Below are 23,669 nucleotides of genomic sequence, written 5' to 3' on the forward strand. Positions count from 1 at the left end.
AATTAATTTTTAATTCATTAAAATTATATTTATTCAAAGTAAATCCTCATATAAACTTCTATGAACCATCCTCATCTGTTAATTCAATCAAGTATTCTAAGAAATTTGGGCAATTTTCTTCGAATAATTGGCTCTCATATGATAAATCTATTAATTCAATTTTGTCATGCATAAAATCATACTTTCCGAATATGCAATAGCATTTTTCAAGAGCCAACAATAAATCAATTTTAAATCTTAGACTGTTATTATTAAATGATTCAAGTAGTCCTAATTAATATACATAACAAGTGTACTGAGGCACTGCGCGCCTCCTTACCCATTATATGTGAATTTGACACTTTACAAAACTGTTAACGTATATTTTACAACACAAACGACAACACCAACTTAACCTTAAATATTTATAAAGCCGCCAACCACTTCATCTCACTAACGTTTTCACAAACGACTTCACTACTGTAAAAAATAAACGTTCTCACTTACAAAAGTATTGCAACTCCTCCCATTGCTGTGCTTCACACAATACTTTATATTCTTCAGTATCGCTGCTGTCGCTCCAATCGTCAGAGTCAAAGTCACTGTCAAAATAAATGTTAGTAAGTTTTGACAAAGCTAATGAAACACGTTTACCGTTTGTATCGTATGCTTGTATAAACTTTCCATTCTTCATTCCTTCATAAACGCTCAAACTAACTTTACCCTTTCTCCCTCGTATCTGATAGAATGTATTTTCACGAGGAACGAAGAACAAATTCTTGAACTCATGACCGTTGTAGTTTGTTATCTCAATAGTTTTCGTCATTTATATAAAAATAAAATAAAAAATAAACTTAAAAATTAATGATATCACCACCCTCACACGTATGAAAACATAGCACAAAAATAAATTTAGGTGAAGAGGTGAGATTTCACCTGTTTTTTTCACCCTGTTGAATTCATTGCTTTATAACTCTCTTCCTTGGTTTCTTTTTAGTTGCTTTCTTTACGTCCGTCTCCAACTTGACTGTCTTTCTTCTTCGTCCATAATGATACCAGTTACTTCCACCAGTCAATGGGTCAAATGGTCGTTCATAAGGGTTTCCATACATTCCATAGGGACCATACGGAAGAACTACTGGTGGAGAAGAAACATTTTCTTTAGTTCCATCGACTCTATTTAAATGCATTGTTTCACCTTTCATCTAGTCATTAAAGTCTTTTGCGTGTTTTGCAAACTCATCGTCCTTTCCTAAAGCATTTTCTGACTCAGTCGCAACCAAATTGGATGCTTTATTTATGAGCCCTATTTTATTTAATCTTAACTTCTTTGCAACCCAGCCTCCAATCTTCCCTTTATTTGCATCTAATGTCTTCGAAAACCTTCCTCCACTCATTTTATTTACTGCGTCATAAGCTCCAAGTGCTTTTGCTCCAAATGCTAATGCTTTTGTTCCCATTGCGCCTAAAGCTGCCCAAGCTACCATTTACCCCATATTAAAATCATCTCTCTTCAATATTATCTCATAAAAGTTCTCGTTACTGGAGAAAGTCAATGAAACATAAGCGTTCTCACCGCTTTGCGGTCTATCTAACTTATTTCTTATATCATCTATACGCTTCAAAATGTCTGAACAATTGCTAACATCTTCTACAACAGTTATTTCATCATGAATGACCTTCAAGAACAAGCTCATTTAATATGCTATTAAAATCATCTCAATAATGAGTCCATCCTTTCCGTCTTTTGGTAGCACAACATCTTTCATTGAAGAAGGTTCGACAAGTCTTATGTTAAACTTACTGACAAAGTTTGTTATACTATAATGCTTCGGCGGCGAATACATGTAGTTTGAAAGACATAATATAGATTCTTCAGCAAATTCACTTATACTGGATTTTATAACAATGTTCTCACGAGACCAAATACCACCAATTGACAATCTTGTAAGCAATCCTGCTGAACCTTCTACTGTAAACGTCGATGGTAACATTCCACGAAGGTCATCTATTGACATCGTTGAGTCACTGAATTTAAAGATTTTCTTAAAGCAATCGTCATTATCTAACCATGCAATAGCTTTGAAGTTTTCATTCGAATATACATCTGCTTCATTAAATGTAAAACCTGACTTCTTTGCAGAGATGACTTTAAAATCTATTGAGTTTGTTTCAAAATTATATGCTATGGTAACTTCTGAAGGTAATGGATGCCCTTCCGCAGTCAGTTGTTCTCTCACTACCGTTTGAAGCTTTGTATTAAAAACTTTCATGTCATCTCCTGTATCTAAGTTCACATACACAGCAACAGGGAAACTATCTTGCTTCTTTGTTTCATCATTATATCTCAAAACATTAAAGTTCTTCAATAATATTGTTCTTCCTGCTGGAATACTTCGAACCTGTCTGATTTCAATAGCTTTCTCACCTCCTACATACTCTACCCAGTGTCTTGGATATTCATAAGTATACTGACTTTCTTGAATTTTGGTTGGTTTCATCATAACATGTTCATAGTATATCTTTATACTCTTGTCAGTTAGACTCGGTGCTATGTTCTGAATATTTCTGACTTGCATTTTTAATGGAGATAAAATGAAGCATTTAATACATGATGTACATGAAGACATGAATGAAAGCAGTGAAAAGCTCAACAGTTCTCTCATTCTTCCTTTCAGTAAGGACTATGAGTTCTGTTCAAATGGTGTGTATTTCTATTGTGGAAAGATGGGTTCAGGTAAGACATTTAACCTCATTCGTCATATACTCATAACAGAGCGTTTAGGAAACGACTCTTACTATGACCAAATCATTATATCAGCAACTTCAGACTCTATGGACTCAACAGCGAAAACATTTATGTCAAAAGTTCAAGCCTCTGTCGTTAAAGTTCCAGACAGTGAACTCATTGAATTTCTTCAACGTTACATTCGACGTAAGAGGAAATATTATGCTATCGTTGAATTTATACAGTCAGGAATGCAAAAGACTTCTGAAGAGATGGAAAGAATTATTGACAAACACCACTTACGTCAATACTCAGGAGTTTACGATATGAAACGACTTACAAACTACATTCTGTCAAAACTTTCAAAATACCCCTTCAAAAAATATCCTTCAAACACTCTGCTCGTTTGCGACGACTTCGCCGGAAAAGGTTTAGTGTCAAAACCAGACTCACCATTAGCTAACATCATTACTAAAGTCAGACATTACCACTTAACTGTAGCAATACTTATGCAAACATGGAGGTTTTTAGCTTTAAACATAAAACGTCTCATAACTGACTTCGTTATCTTTCAAGGTTTCTCACGTTATGATATTGAACTCATTTGGAAACAGTCAGGTATAACATTACCTTTTGAAGAAATTTGGGAAGCATATAAGTCTCTCATCTCTCCTCGTTCATACCTTGAGATTCATATCATGACTAATACCATTAAAGTCAAAATATTCCATGGGAACGACCAACATTGTTTTAAAGTTTAACCTTCAATTGACTGATGGTAAACAAATTCCATGCATCTCTGTCGCCATTTCTGTTAATATTTTTGCTGTCATTCATATCATCCACTTCCCCATCCGTTAACTTTTGAGGATATGTGTTAGAATAGCTGTTCTTAAATGAAGGCTTTTCACCTTTGAGAGCATAAACTCTATAACTTTCTGCATACTTTATGTTTGAACCTCCTGAGCCATCATTGACATAAATTTTTATAGGCTTCCACCCTTTGTTCATGTTCCTGCTTCTTCCCTTTGCTCTTTTGTTCAGTAGTTCTACATCTTTATACACAGCTCCTGTCTCAGTGAATTCAACAATATTTTCATTCGTTAGCTTTGCATTCAAACCCTTGTCGAGTATATTGTTCATTTCATACATATAAAAGGTTTTTATTCTATATGAAATGAGAAGCAAATCCATCTTAGCTGGTGCCATTAATGTTCCAATTGAACCAACATCAAATGTTGACTCACGAACGACAAACAATATTGTCATAAAGAACTATAGTTCAGAGTGTTTGAAAGAAAAAGAACCAGAACTTAAGTCGGGACCTTCGGTCTTGGAGCATGGCGCCGTGAATTTAAACTCAGCTTCAAACGCTAACGCTACATCAGATGTTAAGTTAGAGTATCCACCACTGGACCAAATTCTTTCAAGAAAAGCCAACGACAACCCTTACACAAATGTTCAAACAAATCCTTCAGATAACGTAGACAATTACCTTCTTCAGTTATACCAAACAATTTTACTCAAAGACGATAAGAAGCTTTTGACAAATCTTATAAGCAAGAACCAAATAATTCTAACAAAGGAGGACCTTGAAAATGTTATATCACGAATAACAGGGAAACAATGTGTCATTGACTATCTCGACCCTGAAATCGAATGCTGTGGTCAAACTCCACTATTCATGAAAATAGGTAACATCCGCATCATTGAAACACCAGGAACTACAGGAGTTGAGTTTTAAGTATAAATATTCGAATGAATATACAAAACTTTCAACAGAATATAAACTTTTGCTTGAAATATGTTTTAGTAAATTAAAGCAATTTGTAATATCTATCCAAAACTTCTTCAACAGTATCGAACTCATCTTCATAATGCAAACCTAATCTTATTGACTTGGTGCAGTTTTCACTAACACAATATTTTTCTGTTCTCTTGACTGACATAACTAACTCATTTGTTTTCATCAAACAGCAACAACCAAAGTTCATGACCTAATACATAACATTCATACTTTATATTTTTTAGCTCTGAGGTTCTCTTGTAAGCTGTTGCATTTAATATTTTCTAAAAAGTCAACTTCAACAGTCATTCGCACTGGTGCCTTCAGTTCTACAGGCTCTCCTTGAAAGTTCAACAAGTCTGAATTGCATGTCTTTCAAATTATGAGGACTAATGCGAACCCATTTACCTAAATGAGTTGCTATGACAGGAACGTTTGGAATGAACATTGAATTTACTTCATAACAGAAAGACTTATATTCTACTGAACCTTTACTATTAACTCCTGAAATACCTGTGACATTAGCTATTTTTTGACTCAATGTACAAACAATTGCCATAACATACATATGGAAAGATTTCATCTCAATCGTTTTGTTGTCAACACTTTTCAAAGGAAATGTCATATGGTATGCTCCCAGAAGCAATTGAACTCTATGACTCATTCGTGTTATCTTAAACTCCTTCGCATAACTGAACTTCAAAACTCCTGTAATAAGTTTTAACATTCATTAAGTTTCTTCGTTATCCTTGTTTATTGTTAGTATAGGGTGTCCAAAGTGTGTTTAGCAAAACCTGAATACTGCGAATAGAAATAAAACAAGTTTACATATATATAAAGTTTATTTAAATATAATCACCATTGGATTCAATCACGCGTTCGCAGCGATCGATCCAGGCTTGAAAGACACGCTTTTTAAATCATCATGAGAAATTGCTCAAATTGCTTCTCTTACAAAATTTTCAAGATCATCTGGACTCGCGAATTCGCGTCCTTCAGCTCTCTTTTTTAGCGTGCCGAATAAATAAAAGTCAGAGGGTGCAATATCAGGTGAATAAATTGGGTTTGGAACAACTTTGACATTGTTTTCCACCAAGTAATTCATTACCTTATGACTTTTGTGAACTCTTGAATTATCAAAATGAATTGCAAACTTTTGTTTTTGTTGTTTGGATTTCTCAAACTCATCAGAATTGATAATTTGAGTAAGAACATTGTCAATTAGATACTGAGCATTCATCGTATTAGGTTTTTGAAGAATATCAATTGCGATGATGCCATTCACGCCCAAAAAACCGACAACATCATCATTGGTGTGTCAATTTTTTTCTTCGGGAATGTTTGCGGATTTTCATCCTTCGGGATCCACATGATTTTGGCTTCTGTTGCATATTGAAACCAAGACTCGTCCCCTGTTACTAAAAAGCGAAACTTCTTGGATTGATACGCACCCAATATAGAGAGGAGCTCTTTCGAAGATTGGACTCTAGATTTTTTTTGAACTGAATTAAGGTTGTGCGGAACCCAACGTGTATACGCTAGTTTGTAGTTCAAATAATTGTGCAGATAATAACTGACTGATGTACGTGGTATCTTTGTCATCTCCTCTATCCTTCTGAGTGATGCTCTTGGGTCTTCATCTAGCGCTTGAAGAATTGCTTTGATTTTTCTTTGATCCGGCGATTTTTTGTCAATTTTTATGATGGGCGCCTTTTTGTTCATGAAGTGATACATCCTAACATGATACGTTACAGTGGAATAGCTAGGAGCATCCATACCGAAGCATTTTACCAATGTCTCGTAGATTTTTTTACAGTCTTTGCATTTTTTTGCAAGAGCGAGGATGTTTTCTTTATGATTCATTAAAAAAATGAAAAAAATCCCGCCAAAATTTCCCGCGAAACCGCCTCTTGTCTCAAAATTCATTTTATATTCCGGCATGGCGCCAAAATACAACATACTCATCATATACATATATTCATATTTTTTATTATATATTTATAATCAGCATATATCTCCTTTAATAGTCTCATATAGAGCGCTGTGCTAAACACACCTTTGGACACCCTATATTTATGAGAGCATTTAACACTCCAGCTAATGTTTCCATCTTATATTCTACATTATTGTGAAATCTTATTTCGTGCTTCTTTCCATCTATTTCAATCTCCATGAAATCTGTTTCATCTGTTATAACGAATGAAGCGATAGTATTGAAGTCAACCATTCTGAATGCAAGCGCCTCATTCTGTAGACCTAAGTTTGTTTGTAGCTTTACTGTCCCGTATTCGTTTGGGTCTGTACTTTGCAAATAGAACAACATTTTATTCTCATTAAAATATGAGTATAGCTGCATATGCGTATGAAGCTGACAGAGCTAAACGTTTATATTTTGGTCAATACTCTCTCACACTTACTGACAAATATATTGTTATCACTGATGGAAATACTGAGAAATAAATAACATGGAAGGACTATGAAAAGTTTGACCCTATTTTAACTCCATGTACTATGCCGTTTATAAAGGACGGTGAAATTATTGAAAAAGATAATACAACCATATATAGGTCTGTTTATGAAGCATTAGAATATATGTTGAATCATAATCCCGAAAGATTTGATCCAAGCACTACGTCATGTACTATGCCGTTTATAAAGGACGGTGAAATCGTAAGAGTTCCGGATTCAACGGTTTATACAGCTGTTCAAAACAGTTTACAAAACATTTTAGCGAATATCTTTAATTCAGAAACTACAGAAATAAAATTACCGTATATAACAGATGCTAAAGAAATTAAATCAAAAACGACAACATTATTTACGTCACTTAATGATTTAATGACTTATATCATTAATATTCCTGCACCAACTACAGCATTTGATCCAAACTCGACGGTTTGCAGTGTACCTTTCATAAATGACAGTTCATTAATTACTTTAAGGGATTCGACAGTAAATGAATCATTAAAGGCTTCATTAATGAAAATCATTGATTTTAACTCATTCACGAATACATATAATTCATTCATTAATGTTTCATATGCTTCTAAAGAAGGTGAGCCAAAAACTATCGATAAAGCGGTGTATGAAATAAAAGCATTAACGACGAAATTGAATTCGTTAACTTTTGACGGTGATAGTTTCGTTAATGACATAACATCGGGAAAACGATTTTAACGAAAGAATACTTAAAATCTCATGTTAGTGAGTTCGTTGAAATTGAAAAAGAAGGTGGAATTAAGTTCGATCCACTGAATTTCATTTTCAGCTTAGCGAATGCAGGTATTAATTTTGCCGAATGGACAACAATACAGAGTGAAATAAACGCAATATGGACGTTTTTGGGGTCAAAAGCGGGGATGAGTGAGCTTGTAAATGCTGCAAGAACATTAGGTGAAACAGGAAATTTTGTCGATGGTTTTAAAAGACTTGTTTCAAACGTTTTGACAAAGACAAAGAAATTATTTAGATATACCGTACATAACGGACGGATTTTCGAACAGATAGCAACAAACCCTCCGGTTATGGCTGCGTTGATGATGGTTAGAGATATAAAACCACGTAACGACGGGAACGAAGAACATGAACAACAGGATACTGGTCGGGTTATTCGAGACATTAAAAACGTGTATCCTGAAGTTATTGATTTATTTAGAGGAGTTAATGATTCAATTTCAAAACATTCTATAACCCTCGATGAAGAGAATAAATTAACAGATTATATATTCGTCATTATTGCAGAATTAATGAAGAGAATAAATGAAAAAGGAATTGGTGATATCATTAATGTCAGCGATGTAATGATGAAAAGAAATTTTGACTCATTATTTACAAAACCGAAAACAGAATATAGTCTTTATGACGTAATTACCGAATTAATGAAAAAGATTAATGATAATAAGAGTTCTGGCGGAAGTGTTGAATTAGAAGTGAATGATGTTAATGAGAAATTAGCCGAAAAAGCAGACAAAAATGAGCTTTTAGCTCTGAGTGATAAAGTCAAGAACCACGTTCATTATATAACTTCAGACGAACAGATTATAACGGACTACCATGGATATTTAACACGAAGTGATGAAGTGAAGACGGAAGACCCTAATGAAAGAAGATATAAATACATTCGTGCTAAAGGTTATGACATAAGCTGTACTGTACATTATGACACGGGTAAAGCGCTAGAAGCATTTAGTTATAACGATGAAATTTATGCCTCTACTTTCTCTGTTAAAGGTGTATTAGTTGAACCAAAATTTACGTTGAGAGTTAAGTCAAAAATAACGTTTGAAGATGCTATTAAAAGTAAAGCTGACAAAGTTGAACTCGAAGCAATGAACAAAGTTTTGAAATCTCATAAACACAACATCTCCGATATAAATGAACTTCAAGCTACATTAGACAGCAAAGCCGACAAGAACCATACAAACAAATCCTTCACTACTATTAGAGCAGACGATGTAATATTGAACTATACTCTCGGTTCAAGCGCACCTTCAGAGAATCCGAGTGCAAGTGTAAAGGATACACTTAACAATTTAGATAACTATTGCAGGAACATTGATCAATATGCCAGAAACTTTGAAGCATACAAACTACCAACAATGTTAGACAGTAAAGCCGACAAGAACCATACACATGAAGAATTTCAAACAATCAAGATTAAAGAAATTAAGGCATGCATCGAAATAGTAACAAAAACAGGAAGAAACGGTGCAACTGTACAAGAACAAAGAATTTATCCTCCTACTTTTCCTAATGGTTTAATAACAAACAATATAAATATTGAAGATGGCAATAAAGTTATAAACGTTAAACATGAACTTCTAACAATGAAGGCCCAGATTCTTCAAACCATATATCCTGTTGGTTCTATTTATACGTCAATGAACTCAACAAATCCCGCAACAGTTCTGGGTTTTGGTACGTGGAAGCAGATTGTAGATAAATTCTTATACTGTGCTAGATATTCAAAGCAAACAGGAGGTTCGAAGAAAATTAAAGAAGCAAACCTTCCACCGCACACTCATACAGGAACGACAAACTTTTCTGGCGACCATAGCCGCTCATTAAAAGACCACCCATTATACAACTCAGAGTATGAAGCTGGCAATGACGTTTTATCTCCATCTTATAACAATTCAGCAAAAAAGACTTTTCGACCAACTGAACCAGGAGGAAATCATGTCCATACTTTCACAACAAATCCAACAGGCTCGGGTGCAGATTATATGCCACCATTTGTGACTGTATTCGCATGGTACCGCGTTCAATGAACGCGCTTGAGTCTAGACTAAAATCTTTAACTTTACATAAATGAGCTTGAAAGAAGTATTCGAACAACATCCATGGAGGTCATTTAAGAAGTTCAATGAAGCTGCAAAGAGTTGGGGATTTACTAACAGAGCTGAAGTGAAAAGGTTCTTTGACAAAAATATTGTACATCAAACAAAAATAAACCCTTACGACTACTTTTTACCAATTTACTCCAACGCTCCTGACGCATACCAATTTGACACTCTCATTCAAAGCAGAAAAGGAGGACATAAACCATTCCTCATCTTCATTAATGTTAACACTCGCAAAGCATATGCATATCCAATGAAAAATAAAGGAACTCATGAAGTTTTAAGAGTTTTGCAGACGTTCGTGGCAGAACATCATCCCACTTCATTAACATCAGACCAAGACGGTGCATACCTCAGTAATGAAATCACAGAATTTCTCATTAAGCATAACATAACTCACTACACTACTGAAGACCATAACCATAACATACTCGGTATCATAAACCGCTTCATAAGAACGCTCAGAGATTTAAACCAAGAGCGAGACTTTACCGAAGAAACAATGAAACACTTTCTCGAAGTATATAATTCCTCAACACATTCTACAACAGGACATACACCAAATTCAATGACACAACAACAAGAAGAAAAGTATATACAAAAGAAACGAAGTCAAACACAAAATATCAGAAATTCAACACAATTTACCCTCATTCCTGGTACAAAAGTTCGTGTAGTTCTTGACGACAAACCGTTGACAAAGAAACGTTTAAGGTTAAGTAGAAACTATTATATCGTAGACTCTACGCAAGGTAATGGATATCTTATAAAAACTGCTGACGACTCTATTGCGTTTTATCCTCGTCATAAATTAGTTGAAAGTAGTAATGGCAAACTTGCTGAAACCATTGACGAAGCAAAGCGAGGAGTGGTTATTGAAATACTTGGCTATAACATAAACGATGACACTTATAAAGTAAGATATGAAGGAGGCGTTGAAGATGTTATACCATCTAAGAACTTGAGAGAGTCGAAGCCAACACATCTGGGACCATTAGAGCGGGAGTACTGGAAAGACAAAAATAAGTCAGAAAGAATAAGAAAATTCTTCTAAACTTTTTCATTAGATGTAAATCAGACATGAATGAGAACAGTCATGATATCATTAATGGTACCATTTATTTACACCAAAAATAATGTTTAGGTGAAGAGGTGAGATCTCACCCGTTTTCTCACCTCTTTTCTCACCTCATTGAATTTTCATGAATTTTATATATTAATGTTTTCATAAATGTTTTCAGTGTCACCACGTCACCATGTCACCAGGTTAATTAACTTCTCTTAAAAATGATGACAACATGACATTTAGACAACAGTCCAGGAAATTTGATGCAGTCCAAAAATAAAGTTAGTTTTATTTTTATTTATTTTTTTATTTTGTATAAAAGATATGATTTCAACAATCGGCACAACAACAATTCAAGCTGCGAACGGCACAACAACAGCACCAAACTCGTTAGTCATGAATCCTACGTCAATGTTAGTAGAGATGAAAAACTTCATTCCTTCTTCATATACTTTCGAAACAGAAATCCAGAAGATAAAGCAAGAACTGTTAACAAGTAATTTAGACTGTAGTGCGAAAGATGAAAAAAATGAACAGTATCTTTATGACATGCAGGACATTATTGACCATTTACCCAAATTGCCTGAAATCCAACAACAAAAGCTCACTATTCATGAATTCGATGAAATAGAAGTGAAACCAACTGACTCAGTAGAAATAAAGAAGTTCATACGAAAGGTAAACTATGAATTCCTTGGTTTTCATTGCAACCATAAAGTTATGGACAAAGATTGCGACATGGTTTATAAGAACATCTCTGACATATATAAATCCGAAGAATTTAAGACATACGATAACTTTGTTACATTAGTTGCAAGATGTGTGTGGCAGATAAGAGATGAAGATAGAAGAGGCAACGTATGGAACGAACAAATAAGACCCGCAGCCTTTGAGTTAAAGAAAACCATTGACGCTTTAGTTGTTTTAGCTGGTAATGTTTCAATGTATAACGCAAAAACGATGCCGCAATGTTCAAAATGTAAAGCAGCAATGAGGAAATATAACTACTCAGTCAAAGAAATAGAAAGAATGCGAAACGACTATGCAGACTTAAAGAAAGAAGCAGAAGATAAAACGGACATGTTGACATTTCTTAATAAAAACTATCCCATAGCCGATGATTTCCTTCTGTCTGACGTCAAGAAGAAGTATAAAGAAACTTTCGGCATGATTAAAACATTCGATGTACTAAAAGAAGAAATAGAAGCTACGAAATTGTTTAGGATTTCAAATATACATCGTACAATTCATGTAAAACGCTTGTGAAAAAAGAGGTGAAAAAACAGGTGAAAAAACAGGTGAAATCTCACCTCTTCACCTAAATTATATTTTTTTATCTCATATGTAAAGACAGTAATGTCAAACATTGAGTTTGAAACAGTTAGAAAGATTGACAATGACACCAAAGTGGTTAGAATTGGTGATTTAAACGTAAGATACTGTAAGAAATACAACAAATATTCTTTGTCAGACATTATAACACCATCTGGAAAGAAAACAAAGGACTGGGTTAGAATTGCTTCTACTCAGAAAATTTTGACAAGAAATCCTGAGCTTATGATATCGGTAAGATTCTATGGAACCACAGCATATCTCATCGACAAAAGTCTTATACCAATAATTCTTCTGTGGATTGACCCTGTTGTTGGATATAACTTCATAACTTATGGTTCATTCGATACGGAACGTTGCAGTGAAGGCTTACTTTACATCGTTCAGAAACCGAAGGACTTCAATACAAAGAGATATAAGATAGGAAGAACATATAATATAACTCAAAGATATGACAGTACAGTCAATAGAGTCAAGGTTGTGTTCGTTAATGATATGAGAGCTGCAGAAACAGAACTACTTGAAAAGTTTGAGAAAATGTATGGTGCTCCCATGAAAGGTAAAGAAACGTTTGAAGTAGATGAGATAGATAAAGCTATAAAATTATTTGACGAAGTTGCTGAAAAATACATGTAAAGCGTTTATTTTTGGTCTTTTGTGAAAGTCAGAAAATAACGCTAATTTTTTCCTAACAAAAATTTTTATCTCGTATGTAAAGACAGTAATGTCAACATCAGAGAACACAACAACTGCTATCGTTCATGAAGCCATCAATGAAAAATACGAGTACATACAGTATAACAAACAGTTACGTCTCATTCGTTCAGTCAAAGATGACATGTACCAAATGCAAAGTATTTTGACAGCATGTTTTGCTCCAGAGAATAAAACACCAAATGAATGGTTTGAATTAAATAGCACTCATGAACTCCTCAGTGAGTTTGAACATGTAGAACTTAAAAAGATGTACCAAGACAGACAAAACTTACCATCACATCTAAAAGGTATATATGTTCATAAGTTCCTAGTTAGTTCAATAGCAATGTGGGTTTGGCCCCGTTATGCAATCTACATACTTATGCTACTTGACGAACTTTGTACAAAGCAGAGAGAAGATATGATGAAAGAAGACAAAAGCATACAGAAAAGAATACCACGTTCGGTACCAAAAGGAAAGGAGAAGAGCTATAAGTATATGATTTACACTGAAGAGTTGGAGAAAGAAGAAGATAAAGATATGGTTATGTTACATTTAGTCAGAAGAAACAACAAGAGCTTTTATGACCTCGCTAAAATATATAAATCTGACAGAAACTGGTTCTATCGTGAAAACTTACCGATTTCAATGACACCGAATGAGCAAATAAAGGAAATTGTCAAAAATACTCTTCCTCAAACACACTATGACATCAAAGGTTGCACAATACTTACATTCAAAGAAGACTTAACATTACTGAAGGAAAAAATAACAGAATATTTCGACAACTTCAAAGAGGAAGAATGAATTAACGATAACATTGACGAACAGAGAATGTTCTGATCGTCAATTATGTTCGACATTGTAAGCATTAACGATAACATTGACGATGAATTAACGATGAAGTCATGATATCATTGACGAACAGAGAATGTTCTGATCGTCAATTATGTTCGACATTGTAAGCATTAACGATAACATTGACGATGAATTAACGATGAAGTCATGATATCATTGACGAACAGAGAATGTTCTGATCGTCAATTATGTTCGACATTGTAAGCATTAACGATGAAATCATGAAAATTCAACGAGGTGAGAAAAGAGGTGAGAAAACGGGTTAGATCCCACCTTCTACCCTAAAAATATTTTTTGGGTCATTAACGAAGAAGTCATGAATCATTAACGATGAAATCATGATAACATTGACGATAAAATAATTTTTCTTATAAAGATTCAGGGTCTATTTCTTCAACCATTTCACTTCCTTCGTCAATGTCAATAGAAGCTTCTTCAACCTTTGGTAAGAATTTCTGTATAACATCTTTGTTCGTTATTGTCTTCAGAGATGAAGGATAATATTTCACAGATGTTTCACCCTTCTTATATTCTTTCTGTTCGGAAAGATTCATAGCAATACTGAAGAAGTCAATGTTAGAGTTCTTTATGACAGTATAATGAGTATCTTTGACATTCACGAAGAAACTCTTTTGTTTCAAAACTACTGCTAACTCTTGTGAAGTATAACGTTTGCGGTCAATGACGATAGCTAATGGTCTGACATACTGACCAAACTTAGATTCTTTCACAAACTTCTTGTTAAAGATAACATTAACATTTGAAGCATTATTGAACTCATTCTTGATGGCAGTAGCGAGAGCATTGTATGAAAAGAACTTGCAATCTTGCATGTGTTTCATTAAAATAAAAATATTAAATTATTTTGAAAAATAACTTAAAAAATCTAATCTAATTTTTTCAAAAAATATTTTTTATTTCCTACTAAAGATGTATCGGAAGTTGTCTAAGTTAGAACACTCGGAAATAAAACAACTTCTTACAGAAGCTAATATAGATGTTGCAAAGCATTACGCAACAAACAAAAAAGCACTCGCTGACATCCTCAATGACTATAATGGTGCAATAAGTTATGATAGAATTCATGAGTTCATAAAGCCGCAACGCGGCGAGGACGAAGTCCATGCAAGAGCATTTCCTTTAAATGACGTTGCTATTGACTATATCATAGACGTTCAGTACCTCATGAAGTAAGAAGAGAAATGTTTGACATAACAAATGCAAACGTTGGTGAAACAAGAAGAAGAGACGACACACTGAAACAACAGAGAAGAGAGATGTTTAAAAGTGCTATAGAACAAGTTCGCAAAGCTAACGATGTCCTTCGTTCCATTGACGACAAACCAAAAGAAGGTGAGAGATGGTTAAAGAAAGATGAAGAGAATAGGAAGAGGAATGTTAAGACAGGCAATAGACTCATTGACTTTAACATCGAAGCTTTAGATGAACCGAACAGAGACTACTTACACAAACATTTCGGTAAGTTTTTCATGAGACTCTTAGAGAAGATTAAAATAAACTCCCAACAAAGATGGATGGTATGTTATAAACTTGGTGGAAAGTATGAATGTTCTACGTTAAACCTCAATAATATTGGAACATTACTACATCAGCTCTTGAAGGAGAACTTTATATCAGAGATAGAAGCAAATGCTGCAGGTATTGTTGAAATGCACTATGACTTCTTCTTGACAAACATAAAGAATCTTACTGAAATAAAGATGTATGATTTAACAGAATATGAAGGCTTAACGATGTCAGATGTAAAGAAAGGAAAGCCAAAAAAGAGACCATATAGAGATGAAAGCACACTGACAAATGACCTGAAAGCCATTTTGGAAGCTCTTAAGCAAACAGGAAACCCAGCACTTATAGAAAGCTTTTGGAAAGATAATGGTGAAAAGAAGTTTTATAAGAAGAGAAGCGGTCAGTTCTGGAAGTATCTTTGCACATTACCTATAAATCTTGAACGCTACCAAATCTTCAATGAACTGAACAAAAGAACTGCAACACTTATGACAGAAGATAACTGCTTCGTTTATGCTTGCATTCAGGCTGGAGTAAATGAAGAAACTATTGACCGAGATATAAAAATTGCTCACATTTGCTCACATTTTGGCACTTTTTTGTACGTTTGTCAAAAAATTGTGAGGAAGATCTCACAAAAATAGTCAAAATGTGAGCAAATTTTGAGAAGTGCTCACATTTTGACATACAATTATTTTCATACGTTTTTTTGATGAATTCTAATAAAACTTCATTACCACTTTCAGAACGAAGCGTAACTTTTCAGCACGTAACGCTCTATCATGTGTAGTGACATATTATTCAAAAAAACTCAGATTGCTTATCTTATAATAACAATTTCATTAGAAAAAATGCACGATTTCACGCTAAAACTTTGAAGCAATTCTTAAATTCGGATAAAAAATCGATATGTATTACACTTTAAACTTCAAAAAATGGTTCAAAATTTAAACTTAGTTTATCTTAACAATATAGCAGATTTTAAGCCGAACAAGTAGGAGTAATAGAAATAGCTCTTGAAAATAATTACAATTAGTAATATGTAAGTCAAAGTTCGAGTATTCTAATAAATAAACGTTCTGGATTTTCTTTACTACAAGAATCAATACTTAATATATAGAAGCAACAGTAAAAACTTATTAGAGATTCAAAAAGAAAGTTGACTAAAGAGAATCTTTTTATATAAGTAATTTTATTTTTTTGAAATACGAGATCGAATAAACATGTATTTTATTTTATTACTATAATAATACGTTTTTACATAGTAAGAAAGTTTAGAGACTGAAATGAAATTAAAAATTGAGAAAAAAATAAAGCTTTTCTATAAAAATTCATATTAATATATAGTATAATGATATTACAATTTATTGATAGTTGTGTTAGAAAAAAGGTACATTCACTATTTTTGACAAAATTTTAAATTTTCATGGGGTTGTAAATCTTATAATAACTAGATGAATAAGGAATAAATCCCAGTATGATGTGCATCATTATATTAAACACTATATGTAAGGCTGGTGATTCTATTAACACTTATGAAGATCTATAGTATTTGAGCAGATAAATTTGATAATTTCCAAAACTCTTATATTTCAAAATTAAAGTGTGCGAATGCATTTAAATGAGAGCAAAAAGAGATTGATGCTGTTAAAACTATGTGTTAATTTGCAATTATTTCGCATCACAAGAACTACCCAGTAAATTCGGCTATCTTTCTTTGCAATTATTCTCCATTATACATATAATATAATGGTTAGGGTTTGAAGAAAAGTTACTAGAGAATTATTGACTTTTGAAATAATGCAGAATTTTACTTGAAGAAATCATTAATTTATGAGTTCCAAATTGCTAAGCATGACGAAGGATCATTAAATTTGCTACAATTAAATACACTTATTGCAGAATTAAGATTTTTGAAATTAAAAGTTTGAAATATTGCCTTTTTGAATAAAAATTTAAATTTTATTATATAATCATGATAATATCTTATAGAAATTAAAAGAAAATATTTTAAACCATTCAAATATTTTGAATGTCTTATCAATTTAAAATATTAAAAGATAGCTTGATTTTATCATCATTAGTTGTTATCAAAGTTTTCTTCTTTTGATGAACAACAGTAAATGATTTGTTAATTACTTGTCTTCCTTTTTCGCAGCAAAATCGAAAGTTATGATGATAATCTTGCTCTCAATTTTGAAACTCTCTGATTTACAAGTAAGCATTCCTTTGGAAAAGCAGTCCTATTCTGTTTTCAAGATATTTTAAAGCCTCAATTTCATACAATGCGCAGATCTATTCGAAATTGCAAGAACTCTCAAGAAAAATGCAGCAGCAAAGAAGATTCCATAGTTTCTAGCATCAAAAATTTACAACCTTAATACAACAGTTAAAGAGAAGCTCGAAAAGAAAATATTTAACCATAAAGCTGGAAACCATTCGATATCTACTATTGGATCTAATAAAAAGTTAATTATAACATATTTAACATGCTATTTGTTGACTTTGTTCCATTATATTACCATATATATCTTTTTGAAATCTAAAATATTTTTACAATTTTAACCATGTGTTGTTGAAACCATATATCAATCTTAGCTAAAGTATAGTTTATGAGTCTGTCACCATCTAACGTATGAATTTTCAAAAATGTCAAATATGTTCATTTTTTCTGTAGATTCAGCCATAATTTCACGTTGTTATACTATTCAACTATTATTTAATATTTTTATCGATTTAAATATATGATGAGATGCTTAGTTCTCCTGGAAATCGATTTTTAATCGCAATTTTAACTTTCCAAAAAAAATTCAAAAATAAAAATCCCTCTCAATTTTCTAAGTTTTATAACTCGCCAAATCTCTAGCCAAATTTTTTTGGCCCGTATAAATATTGTTTGGCACTATATAGGGATGCTATTTATCATATTTTCATCCCATTTTACTGTTATCGCCTAGTGAATGTACCTTTGTTAGAAAAAATATACAACTAAAATGTCAGTTTTAAAAAATTTAAAAATTATATTAAAACAATAGTCATTGAGGATGGTTAATTGCAAAAACTCAAGAAACTATCATTATCTCTCTTTGCTTAACACATCTACAACTGGAAACATCATTCCAAATGAAGTTCCTCAGTCTCGTCAAAATTTCTCTCTCATCTACAACAAGCTTAACTCAAAACTCAAGAAACTATCATTATCTCTCTTTGCTTAACACATCTACAACTGGAAACATCATTCCAAATGTTGCATTCAAGAATCCTATTATTATTCTTTCTTTCAATCTTTTATATTTACTCTTTAAATTCTAATATAATATAAATTCTTCATTTCCTTTGTTTAAACTTTTTTCATTTTAATACCATTTTATCAGATAGTAATTTTTGTTTTTCTCTGACCAAAAATCTTCTCAATTTAACTCCACCTTCACAAAAATTCATTGAGTTCTCTCAAAATTCTTGTATTTTTGGTATACTTAAAGTATCATCTTCAAATATTTTTTGGAGAAAATTGACTTTGCATAATATCGTAATACTTTTTAAGGCAGATAGATTTACCGTAAGTTGAAGAACTTTTAATTTGAACAGAAATTATTCAACAAATATTCTTTTTATTTGATCAAGATACGTATACCAATATGATCTACTTGCTAGGGATATGTAGATCACGTTCAGAATTTGCCAAGTTTGGTGAATATCTATGGGATTAGGGACATCTATTTAATTTAAGAACTAAAAATTAGCATAGGCGTATTATGCTGTTACTGAAATATATTTTGGATGTATAAATTTTTACTTAATACTCTTTTATTGTTATCATTTTTAAAGATTTTTTATTATGAGCAAAAAAATGGCAAGACAATAATATATTGTACATGCAATTTATTATTACTGAATAAATTTATCAATCAAATTTGATCACATACAATTTTTACAGATAAATACATTATCTCAAAAAATATCTATATATTAGTATATGTTACACGAAATGTAATAAAATGTATTACTTTGGTTTATCAATTTATAAATAAGAATGAAAATTTGTTATAGCTTTGTTCCAATATTTATTTTTATATATTTAAGTTATCCATTTTACTGTTTTCATTCATATTTATAACAAAATTAGAGTCCTTACATTATTTATCTTATTTCAATAGTGATAAAAATCAACTATATTTTGTAAGATCTTAAAAAGTGACAAAAATGGAAAACTACATTAAATTTATTTATAAGGATACAAAATTATATGTCATTCCACCAAGAGCGGTTAAAGCATTAACACTTTATTTATATATATCTCACAAGCTAAGTTTACCTCTAAAACATTCGAATTAACAACAAATAACAAAAATTTAGGTGTTCTGGATAATTTGCGCTGTAATAACAAAATTACTATCAATATTAAAAGAAAAAAGAAGCCTTTTAACTTATTTTCAATTCCGATTGTAAACAGTATAAAAACTTCTGAAGATCAAGACAAAAAGATTAATCAAATATCACAAAATGACGAAAATTTATTGTGGGCAGCCAAGTTTGCGTTGTATATGAGCAATAACATAATAGAAGAAGCAATTAAAATCATGAATTTCAATTGTCTTCAGGAAGTATTCAATCCTGTTGATGAAATTAAAAAAATGTTAGAAGGAGAGTATAAAGTAACAATTTCAGATGGAAATAAAAATAAATTATATGAGACAATTTTACCAAATGAAGAAGCTGAAGATTCTTATAGTGAGAATGATAGTGATATCGATTATGATGAAGAAAGTAAACAAAAGGATAAAAATGATTTTTCTATAGAAACTCATGATAAAGATAACAATATAAGAAAGAATTGGCCATTTCAAGATGAAGACAACAAAAACTCGGATTCTCTATTAAACAGATATTTAAGTTCCGAAGAATTCAATGAATTCAAAAAGGAGGAGAATGAACAAATTTTATTAGATGAACAAACTGCAACAATAAATGCAGTTTCATTTCCAAACACAAATCAAAGACAAACTGCAACAATAAGTGGAGTTACTCCTCCAAACACAAATCAAAGACAAAATGAAACAATAAGTGGAGTTACTCCTCCAAACACAAATCAAAGACAAAATGAAACAATAAGTGGAGTTACTCCTCCAAACACAAATCAAAGACAAAATGCAACAATAAATTCGGATATTCAGCGTCAAATCCCTCAGCATCAATCCTCACTACCTAATGAAACTGCTTCTTATTCTTCCCAAATTTCTAATCATTTAACCGATAATCCTCCATTAACAGATTTACAAAATACACATCTAGTGCCAAATTTTGCTTATGATTACCAAAATAATTTTTCAACGCATAAACAATCTATTATCGTTAATAAAGCTTGCATTGAACTTATTCCTAATTATCAATCTTTTGATGATAAAAATAAAGAGATTCACCGAAAAAGAATCAAAAATATTCTGAGGACTTATCATACATTTTCAATTTCCCAATCCGCACGTATTAAATATTCATTAACCATATATACAAATGGTCATCCTTTGAGATTTCAACGTTACAATGCTCATAATAATTATTTAGAAATTATTTATTATTGCGGATATAAACCTAGATGCAACTTTTGTATGCATGTAAAAGTCTTTGATGAGAAATTAAATATTTCTCCTGAAGAAAAACCAGACAGTAAACTTCATAACTGCCGACCTGCAAAACAATCTCAAATAATTAAAGGAACAAATCCAATGAACTATGATATTGAATCTCAAGTTCAAGATTATGTTGTCAAAAATCCAACCGCAACGATATCAGAAACAAGAAAGTATGCAAATCAACTGATATATGACTGTAATCAAGCCCAGTCTACTAATTTCATTCAGATATCAGAGAAGAAAGTCCAACAGCTGTATTATGAAGTTCATCCTGTCAAATCAAAATCAGAGATTGATCTTATTAATGAAATGTTAGAATTTTTTAATCAAAGATCATATTTTATTACCCAAAGCACAAAAAATGATAATGCCTATTATTTTTTTGGATTGGAACGTTTCATTCGAGTTGCACGGTATTCATCACATTGTTTTATTGATGGAACCTTCAAAGTCGTTCCTGTATCAATAATGAATGGCCAATTATTAAATTTGTTAATTTTTGACCAAGCAACTCAACTGTATCTACCGTTTTTACATATAATCATGACGGGAAGAACAGAAACTGATTATCAAAGAGTATTTAGTATTATGGAGTATGATACTGATATTAAAATTCCTTTATCAACATTTGATGTTATAACAACTGATTTCGAAAAAGCACTTCAAGGCTCAATTTATAAAAGAAAAGGAGAGCAAACCATATTGACTGGATGCATATATCACTTTATTGCAGCATTAGTTAAGAATTTCAAGAAAAAATGTGATCCAGAAGATCTTAACAATAAAATTCTTTTAAAGTTATTATGCGCTTCTCCATTCATGCCAGAAGAAGTTTTTGATTTGGTTTGTAATAAAATTAAATGCATTCAAGATACAAATGAATTTGCAAAATACTTTATTAAAACATGGAGCACAAGCTATAATTCAATCAGCAAGCTCAAAGTATTCGACAATATTTATTCTAATAATGGCGTAGAATCGTACAACAAAGTGTTAAATACAAATATTGTATATTCACATCCCACAATTTTAAAGACGGTACACACTTTAATGAAAGTGGATTTAGCGATTTTGCATCGATATGCACGGGCAGATAAAAACACAAGTGATCATAAACAGTCGTATTTCATTAAATTGAAAAAATAAATGAAGAGATTCAGTTATTTGAAGAGCATTTTGGTCTGGAAATATCATTAATTCCTGAGGATATAATGAAAAAATATAAGGATTTGTCCAAACATTCTGGAATTGATTTCAGAGATATTGAAATTGAAAGGTATATGTCAAGTGATCAAATACTTGATGACATTCAAATAAATTTAGAAGAAACAAAAAATGAAAAGATAGAAAACATTGAAATTGCCGAAGATGATTTATTTCAATAATATGTAACATTGATTTCTATTCAACTTTATCGTTATTATAATAAACATTTTTATGATTTTTTTAATATTTTTTATAAGTAGATTGAAGATTATTTGATGGAAAGATGTATATATATACATAATTTACCTTACAATATCTTCATGCTATGAATTCCAGAATAATGACAAGTCTTTCATTCTTAATTAGAAGTCTCCAATATTTTGTCTATTTTTTCATATTTTTTCTATTTTTTTTCACCATTTAAAATTTCTTAAATTCTAAATATAGCAAATTATATCATTTTACTTTCTGCAACGATTTAATCGATAATTATATGAATATTATTGTAAATATTTCTAAAATATTTTAAATACAAATAATTTTAAACTGAACCAAATAAATTGGATAACTTTAACTCAATCAAATAAATATTAATATGAATTTTTATAGAAAAGCTTTATTTTTTTCTCAATTTTTAATTTCATTTCAGTCTCTAAACTTTCTTACTATGTAAAAACGTATTATTATAGTAATAAAATAAAATACATGTTTATTCGATCTCGTATTTCAAAAAAATAAAATTACTTATATAAAAAGATTCTCTTTAGTCAACTTTCTTTTTGAATCTCTAATAAGTTTTTACTGTTGCTTCTATATATTAAGTATTGATTCTTGTAGTAAAGAAAATCCAGAACGTTTATTTATTAGAATACTCGAACTTTGACTTACATATTACTAATTGTAATTATTTTCAAGAGCTATTTCTATTACTCCTACTTGTTCGGCTTAAAATCTGCTATATTGTTAAGATAAACTAAGTTTAAATTTTGAACCATTTTTTGAAGTTTAAAGTGTAATACATATCGATTTTTTATCCGAATTTAAGAATTGCTTCAAAGTTTTAGCGTGAAATCGTGCATTTTTTCTAATGAAATTGTTATTATAAGATAAGCAATCTGAGTTTTTTTGAATAATATGTCACTACACATGATAGAGCGTTACGTGCTGAAAAGTTACGCTTCGTTCTGAAAGTGGTAATGAAGTTTTATTAGAATTCATCAAAAAAACGTATGAAAATAATTGTATGTCAAAATGTGAGCACTTCTCAAAATTTGCTCACATTTTGACTATTTTTGTGAGATCTTCCTCACAATTTTTTGACAAACGTACAAAAAAGTGCCAAAATGTGAGCAAATGTGAGCAATTTTTATATCTCCTATTGACCACATGAGAGAAGTCATTCGTGTTAGAGACTTTCCTCAAAGTAAAGTACAAGAAATTTCTGACGCAACAGGTATAGCATTTAATGTTACCATTGGTTACTTCAATGACTCAAGACATAATGAAATAAAGAGATAC

General features: G+C 31.6%; 12 protein-coding genes and 2 pseudogenes across 14 annotated transcripts, besides 6 other annotated features; 9 read left to right on the top strand and 5 right to left on the bottom strand.

The window, feature by feature from the left end:
- The first annotated feature begins 274 nt into the window (after window positions 1-274).
- Window positions 275-964: a terminal%2Cinverted (terminal inverted repeat of Maverick-1A transposon ID:TVAGG3_1019730).
- Window positions 275-23,669: part of a mobile genetic element that runs on past the window's edge.
- TVAGG3_1019740 (protein of unknown function, DUF4107 family) lies at window positions 1,185-1,466 on the bottom strand (the record flags this gene model as incomplete). Its single annotated transcript, XM_001298857.1, has 1 exon — window positions 1,185-1,466. One exon carries the CDS (start codon window positions 1,464-1,466, stop codon window positions 1,185-1,187), a length of 282 nt encoding a protein of 93 aa, XP_001298858.1.
- TVAGG3_1019750 (uncharacterized protein) lies at window positions 1,677-1,997 on the bottom strand (the record flags this gene model as incomplete). Its single annotated transcript, XM_051254765.1, has 1 exon — window positions 1,677-1,997. The coding sequence occupies one exon, from the start codon at window positions 1,995-1,997 to the stop codon at window positions 1,677-1,679; it is 321 nt and encodes a 106-aa protein (XP_051080339.1).
- TVAGG3_1019760 (uncharacterized protein) lies at window positions 2,085-2,558 on the bottom strand (the record flags this gene model as incomplete). The annotated part of the gene is made up of 1 exon (XM_051254766.1): window positions 2,085-2,558. A coding segment is annotated over one exon (474 nt), but the record flags the coding sequence as incomplete, so codon positions are not given.
- On the top strand, window positions 2,608-3,461 carry TVAGG3_1019770 (protein of unknown function, DUF4106 family; the record flags this gene model as incomplete). Its single annotated transcript, XM_051254767.1, has 1 exon — window positions 2,608-3,461. A coding segment is annotated over one exon (854 nt), but the record flags the coding sequence as incomplete, so codon positions are not given.
- Window positions 3,885-4,528, top strand: TVAGG3_1019780 (annotated as a pseudogene). The gene has a single exon. A coding segment is annotated over exon 1 (644 nt).
- Window positions 5,259-5,286: a terminal%2Cinverted (terminal inverted repeat of Mariner transposon ID:TVAGG3_1019790).
- Window positions 5,259-6,563: a mobile genetic element.
- On the bottom strand, window positions 5,339-6,467 carry TVAGG3_1019800 (annotated as a pseudogene). The gene has a single exon. A coding segment is annotated over exon 1 (1,129 nt).
- Window positions 6,537-6,563: a terminal%2Cinverted (terminal inverted repeat of Mariner transposon ID:TVAGG3_1019790).
- On the top strand, window positions 7,086-7,587 carry TVAGG3_1019810 (uncharacterized protein; the record flags this gene model as incomplete). The annotated part of the gene is made up of 1 exon (XM_051254768.1): window positions 7,086-7,587. A coding segment is annotated over one exon (502 nt), but the record flags the coding sequence as incomplete, so codon positions are not given.
- TVAGG3_1019820 (uncharacterized protein) lies at window positions 7,853-8,572 on the top strand (the record flags this gene model as incomplete). The annotated part of the gene is made up of 1 exon (XM_051254769.1): window positions 7,853-8,572. A coding segment is annotated over one exon (720 nt), but the record flags the coding sequence as incomplete, so codon positions are not given.
- On the top strand, window positions 9,380-9,753 carry TVAGG3_1019830 (keratin-associated protein family; the record flags this gene model as incomplete). Its single annotated transcript, XM_051254770.1, has 1 exon — window positions 9,380-9,753. A coding segment is annotated over one exon (374 nt), but the record flags the coding sequence as incomplete, so codon positions are not given.
- Window positions 9,804-10,889, top strand: TVAGG3_1019840 (integrase core domain containing protein family; the record flags this gene model as incomplete). The annotated part of the gene is made up of 1 exon (XM_051254771.1): window positions 9,804-10,889. The coding sequence occupies one exon, from the start codon at window positions 9,804-9,806 to the stop codon at window positions 10,887-10,889; it is 1,086 nt and encodes a 361-aa protein (XP_051080345.1).
- TVAGG3_1019850 (organellar and viral DNA polymerase type B) lies at window positions 11,226-12,167 on the top strand (the record flags this gene model as incomplete). Its single annotated transcript, XM_001298858.1, has 1 exon — window positions 11,226-12,167. The coding sequence occupies one exon, from the start codon at window positions 11,226-11,228 to the stop codon at window positions 12,165-12,167; it is 942 nt and encodes a 313-aa protein (XP_001298859.1).
- TVAGG3_1019860 (KilA, N-terminal/APSES-type HTH, DNA-binding family) lies at window positions 13,198-13,737 on the top strand (the record flags this gene model as incomplete). Its single annotated transcript, XM_051254772.1, has 1 exon — window positions 13,198-13,737. The coding sequence occupies one exon, from the start codon at window positions 13,198-13,200 to the stop codon at window positions 13,735-13,737; it is 540 nt and encodes a 179-aa protein (XP_051080346.1).
- TVAGG3_1019870 (uncharacterized protein) lies at window positions 14,157-14,630 on the bottom strand (the record flags this gene model as incomplete). The annotated part of the gene is made up of 1 exon (XM_051254773.1): window positions 14,157-14,630. The coding sequence occupies one exon, from the start codon at window positions 14,628-14,630 to the stop codon at window positions 14,157-14,159; it is 474 nt and encodes a 157-aa protein (XP_051080347.1).
- Window positions 15,871-23,526: a mobile genetic element.
- Window positions 19,950-20,829, top strand: TVAGG3_1019890 (uncharacterized protein; the record flags this gene model as incomplete). The annotated part of the gene is made up of 1 exon (XM_051254774.1): window positions 19,950-20,829. A coding segment is annotated over one exon (880 nt), but the record flags the coding sequence as incomplete, so codon positions are not given.

Source organism: Trichomonas vaginalis, chromosome I (assembly GCF_026262505.1).
Source record: "Trichomonas vaginalis G3 chromosome I, whole genome shotgun sequence".
NCBI lineage: Eukaryota > Parabasalia > Trichomonadida > Trichomonadidae > Trichomonas > Trichomonas vaginalis.